The 6,080-nt window shown below is 45.4% G+C and overlaps 1 protein-coding gene across 1 annotated transcript; it reads right to left on the bottom strand.

Annotated features, from left to right (window-relative positions):
• Nucleotides 1-659: 659 nt before the first annotated feature.
• fam110a (family with sequence similarity 110 member A) lies at nt 660-6,080 on the bottom strand. Its single transcript, XM_047382543.1, has 2 exons — nt 5,925-6,080; nt 660-2,334 (listed from the first exon to the last, which is right to left on the bottom strand). Exon 2 carries the CDS (start codon nt 2,199-2,201, stop codon nt 942-944), a length of 1,260 nt encoding a protein of 419 aa, XP_047238499.1. The 5' UTR covers nt 2,202-2,334; nt 5,925-6,080; the 3' UTR covers nt 660-941.

Here is a 6,080-nt window from a genome sequence, read left to right as displayed (position 1 = left end):
GGTACCAGCGTGTCAGCAGATGCATGTCTGTGCAGTGTAGTTAGGGGCAGAAGAAAAACTAAACAAAGTGGTGTCGGGGCCAGCAGGAACTGGAATGGTGAACAAGGAAAAGGAAATATCCTTGAAAAAAATGGACAAGTTCCAGAATAAAAATAAAACATTCAAAGAAAACTAGGAAAGTCCTTTCATCTTGAAGGATACCCACATCTAAACTCTGGTGGAGAAATACACCAAAGACAAAATATTGTGAACACATCATCAATGTGCGACAGACCCAAACCAACTGTGAGACATAGGGGTGGAAATATTAAGTTTAGCTGTGCAGCCTCAGGTACTTGGCAGTTAACGATAAGCTGCCTCAGCGATGGCCATGCGAATATGAAAAAAACGCATCAATCCTTTCAAGCATGGTGATAATCTTCGACACCTAAATGCAACCGCATAGGTCCATAAAATACTAAAAAAAAGAAACAATCCCATTATTATATGCACATGCACCGATCCTGGTTCTGATGGAGGTTTCTTCTTGTTAAGCGGAACGTTTCTTTCCACTGTCACCACATACATGCTCAGTTAAGGGATTGCTGCAAAGTCAGTGTCTTGATACAATCGGTTAGGTTGAATAGAAAACCTAAATCAATTGAAATAATAAACTGAGCTTGACTTTATCGTTTTATAACAAGGATCTACTTGGAATGCATGTAACCGACTATAAATCCATCTGATTGACTTTAACAGACTCAAACAGAAAATGTCCACACCAACTTACTGATTCCACACAACAAGGGAAACTTTATGCTCACAAACAGACATAATTCTGCATTTTTACCCTTATCACTGTTAAGCCAATATAACATTTAGATCCAAACAGTCCAGGAATTATCCATGTTTAAGTTAGAAGAGAAAAACTCAGCTTAGTATTAAAGCTAAGAAAAGCTGTGCTACAAGTTGGTGCTCTTAATTGTGTTCTCCTTGGCCTGCCGTAGTCCGTACAGCCATTTGATCACTCTAGCATTCCTCTCAATGACAGAAACACCGTAAGGAACTCTATCTGCAGCCTTCCCAGCCTCTTCCTCTTCCTCTTCTGCGCTGCCTCTGTTTGAGCCTACACACTCGGACCCCGGAGCGCTGACACTCCGAAACCGAGCGAGGGACACGATGTCCGAGCTGGAAGCTGGCAGCTCCTGCAGGTCTGCCGGCTCCAGGCCACACAGGTTAAAGAAGCGCTCCAGATCCGTGCCGGCCCGGGAGTACCGGTCGCTCATGTCCGACTTGGATCGAGTCAGAGAGGGCCGCTTTCTGGAGCTGGAGGAAGACAACCGGGTGATAGCCGGAGAAGGAGGAGGAGGAGGGAAGGCAGGTGAAGCAGGGGCTAAGGGTTCAGTTGGAGGGCAGGGACATTTCTTAGGTTTTGGGGCAACCGGTGGTTTTAGAGGAGAAAAGCCTGGGGTCATTTTTTGGATGAAGAGAGGTTGGCGGGAATCAACTGGACGCAGAGGAAACTGGGAATGTAAAGGTACAGGCTGAAGGGGCTGACGCCGATACTGAGGTGGTCTGCAGGTGGCCTTCACCGGGCCCGTCTGAGGCATGACGTCCACTCTGCGTACCGTTCCTGCAACCGGAGCCCCAAGAGAACCGGAACTGTCTACTTTGGCAGGTCCGGACGCTTTTAATCTCACTTTAGCTGGACTGGACCAGTCAGGACGTGGTGGTGGGCATGGCCTCTCCTTTACCTGCTGTGTGCGTGTTGGAGCTTTGCTGGGGCAGCTTTGTGCATCGACACCCCTATCAAGAGCTTTACCGTACCCGCAGTCTGCAGCCGCACCAGCCTGGGGTCCATAAGGCAGGTCGCTAATGAGGCTGCTGAGGTGCTCCAAGTCGAGCTGGACCCCCTCCTGTTTTGCATTTGCTTGGGTTAGGGTCTTTCTGGTGGGACGAAGGGGAGTGCTGGGGTTTAACAGAGGCTTCTTCATCTCAGGAGCTTGGACAGGCTGCTGTTTGGACAGAGCCACCTGACTCTTGACATATTTGGCCTTGTCTGCCTCTAGTCTCTCCACAGCACTCTTCTTCGGGGTGCTAGCTGTCGTTCTTCTGTAGAAGTCTGGTCCCACCGGACCCTTCGTTCGCAGACGTGGAGGAGAAACTCCTACAACAGCCTTTGCTGGTTGCCTAGATGGATGTTGAAGGGCCTCGACTGGCATCTTTTAAAAGGATGTTTCCTGTTTTTCACTTTGAGCCTTTGTCAGCATGTTGAATGATCATCTTCCTGCCATGTTTGAGAGATGTAACCTCAGCACCTCTCATAAAACTTTAGCTCCGTGACGTTTGGACTTCCTGTGGGCAGCAGAAGAGAGTCAGCTGAATATAACGGACTTCTCAGTAAATAATAATTCCCAATTTAAGCACTACTGCAATAAAAACATTTACACCACTTTTCCAGGAACACTGGACAAGACAGACTCCACACCCACACAAGCACATAAAGTGTCATGTAAAAATATCCACACCACAAAGTCCAGAGATAAGTACAGTACAGACCAAAAGTTTGGACACACCTTCTCATTCAAAGAGTTTTCTTTATTTTCATGACTATGAATATTGTAGCTTCACACTGAAGGCATCAAAACTATGAATTAACACATGTGGAATTATATACTGACCAAAAAATTGTGAAACAACTGAAAATATGCCTTATATTCTAGGTTCTTCAAAGTAGCCACCTTTTGCTTTGATTACTGCTCCGCACATTCTTGGCATTCTGTTGATGAGCTTCAAGAGGTAGTCACCTGAAATGGTTTTCACTTCACAGGTGTGCCCTGTCAGGTTTAATAAGTGGGATTTCAAGCCTTATAAATGGGGTTGGGACCATCAGTTGTGTTGTGCAGGAGGTGGATACAGTACACAGCTGATAGTCCTACTGAATATAATTTGTATTTGGCAAGAAAAAAGCAGGAAAGGAAGACCAAGAGTCACCTCTGCTGTGGACGATAAGTTCATCCGAGTCACCAGCCTCAGAAATCGCAGGTTAACAGCAGCTCAGATTAGAGAACAGGTCAATGCCACACAGAGTTCTAGCAGCAGACACATCTCTAGAACAACTGTTAAGAGGAAACTGTGTGAATCAGGCCTTCATGGTAAAATAGCTGCTAGGAAACCACTGCTGAGGACAGGCAACAAGCAGAAGAGACTTGTTTGGGCTAAAGAACACAAGGAATGGACATTAGACCAGTGGAAATCTGTGCTTTGGTCTGATGAGTCCAAGTTTGAGATCTTTGGTTCCAACCACCGTGTCTTTGTGCGGCGCAGAAGAGGTGAACGGATGGACTCTACATGCCTGGTTCCCACCATGAAGCATGGAGGAGGAGGTGTGATGGTGTGGGGGTGCTTTGCTGGTGACACTGTTGGGGATTTATTCAAAATTGAAGGTATACTGAACCAGCATGGCTACCACAGCATCTTGCAGCGGCATGCTATTCCATCCGGTTTGCGTTTAGTTGGACCATCATTTATTTTTCAACAGGACAATGACCCCAAACACACCTCCAGGCTGTGTAAGGGCTATTTGACCAAGAAGGAGAGTAATGGGGTGCTGCACCAGATGACCTGGCCTCCACAGTCACCGGACCTGAACCCAATCGAGATGGTTTGGGCTGAGCTGGACCGCAGAGTGAAGGCAAAAGGGCCAACAAGTACTAAGCATCTCTGGGAACTCCTTCAAGATTGTTGGAAAACCATTTCAGGTGACTACCTCTTGAAGCTCATCAACAGAATGCCAAGAGTGTGCGTAGCAGTAATCAAAGCAAAAGGTGGCTACTTTGAAGAACCTAGAATATAAGACATATTTTCTGTTGTTTCACACTTTTTTGTTCAGTATATAATTCCACATGTGTTAATTCATAGTTTTGATGCCTTCAGTGTGAAGCTACAATATTCATAGTCATGAAAATAAAAAAAACTCTTTGAATGAGAAGGTGTGTCCAAACTTTTGGTCTGTACTGTACATGCCTAAAATGTCATAAACAAACAGGAAGTAGCACATTGTTGTGAAAGGAAAATGATACACAATTTCAAATAGAGCTTAGCAATATATTGCATCGCAATATCACAGTGCAACGGGCTGCTTAAAAGCATTGTTTGGTAAGCAACATTATTTCTTCCAGGCAATGATATGTTGGGGGTTTCAATGTCCTATGATGCCTTCACCTAATTTACAGCCTAACAACAGAGATGCTGAAGATCATCAAGTACGAAACTCTCCTACTGGGAAAAAAGGACCTCCCAGTCAGTACTTTGTAGAACCACAGTTTGCTGCAGTTAGTTTTGCAAGTCTTTTGGGCTACATCGTTAAAAGCTCCGCACATCCAGAGAGTGAAATCTTTGAACGTTCTTTGCTCAATACCTGAAGCTCAGTCAGACTGGATGGAGATCGTCTGAATGGCAATTTTCAATAGATTTGTTTTGGGGGGAATTTAAATCTGGATTTTGACTAAGCCATTGTTATACATGAATATGCTTTAAGCTAAAGCATCTAATGCAGCTCTGGCTGTATGTTTCAAGGTTATTGTCCTTCTGGAAGGTAAAATGCTGCTCCAGTCTCAAGAGCTCTGCAACCTTTAACCTTTCCTTACAGGACTGTCCTGTACTTAGCTCCATCCACCCTCCCAGTTTCCACCACGTTTCACCATGGAGATGGTGTGTTCAAGGTGATGTGCAGTGTAAGTTGTCCTCCACTCATATTCCTTAACATGTTGGCCAAAATGTTATTTTACTTATCTGAACAGAGCACCTTCTTCTGCATGTCTGTTGTGCCCCTTACATCACTTTTGGCAAACTATGAACTGGATTTCTTAACACCATCTTTCAGCTACATCTCACTTCTTGCAACTCTGTGATAAGGTCAGATTCCATTGTCCCATCAGCTTTGAGCAACTTACCTTTTGCTGTTGAATGAAATAGTATTCCCACAGCATGATGCTGCCATCTATCACATAAAATCCCAAGAATATTTACCAAGCAGGGGTCCCCAACGCCCCCCCGACCCAAGTTCAGTGGCTGCTGGCACAAGTCTGACTTGAACAATCCCTCACAGTCATCCATCTTACTGCAGACAAAGGCACAATAAAACTGACACTTTATTTGTTGTCAGTGGAAAGGCTATGAAAAGGGGTCCAGAGATGTGTCTGAGAGTGTGTTTGAAGGGTAATGGGGAGGTGCAGCAGAACAGCTGTCAGTCAGCTATTGTCTGGAGGCGGATCACACAAGACAACAGCTGCTATGGGAACAATGACTCTTTTTTTTCTAATATAAAGCAGCCTGTGGCCACGGTCTGCAGCGAGGTTGTCCTCCAAACCTCAACCCTATGAGGAATAAACGAAAGCAAAATCCTGAGCTTATCACAGCTGTTAGCCTCCAAAGCGAAGGTCAAGGAAAAGTCTGTACGCCTGTGTCTAATAAAGATCAAGTGTGTGCAGAAACGATGCTGCTGGACCTGTCTGCATACAGCAGTTAAATTCTCTACATATTTGCCATTCCAGTCTGAGCCAGGCCAGGATCCCCCCATTTCTCACCTGTCTCGACAAAATTAACCGGTAAGGACAGCCAGCAGCAGAAAATATAATTAAGACAGCAGGCTGGTGGGTTACAAAGCAGGAAGGAATGTCAGGGGGTTGGGATGGGTAATAGGAACAAAAATAGAGCCACTAATGTAATGTTTCTAAGTCAAGTCCTAACATGTGTGAGCTGAGAGGAAAAAGGCAAACCGAAAGCCCAAAACACGGAGACAAAGGGCCAGGTAAACAGCAATAAAAATTGCCCTCAGGTAGAGCTGCCTTAGGGCCTTTCTACCCTGACAAGATTAAGTCAGCTTTAATTAAGAGCAGGTATGTTAGGGCTGTTCTGTTGCTTTTTCTTCATTAAAAACTCACCTGAGCGGTAAGAGTAGAGCTCCTGATTCCCTGCTGTCGGGGGTCTGTGTTGAAGACAAGCGGAAACAGGAGGCTGTGCTCCCGCATAAACGCGTGTGAAACGAGCGTTTACCACAAACCTGTTTGACAACTCGTGTGTGCTGGCAGTGGCCCCGC

The sequence above is a fragment of the Girardinichthys multiradiatus genome, chromosome 1, assembly GCF_021462225.1.
Source record: "Girardinichthys multiradiatus isolate DD_20200921_A chromosome 1, DD_fGirMul_XY1, whole genome shotgun sequence".
NCBI lineage: Eukaryota > Metazoa > Chordata > Actinopteri > Cyprinodontiformes > Goodeidae > Girardinichthys > Girardinichthys multiradiatus.
The sequence above is the reverse complement of the archived record's forward strand: the minus strand, read 5'-3'. Positions and strand labels throughout refer to the sequence as shown.

Bases quoted from the DNA above. Each gene is read 5' to 3' on its own strand.
- fam110a (XM_047382543.1), bottom strand. From the start codon at position 2,201: ATGCCAGTCGAGGCCCTTCAACATCCATCTAGGCAACCAGCAAAGGCT.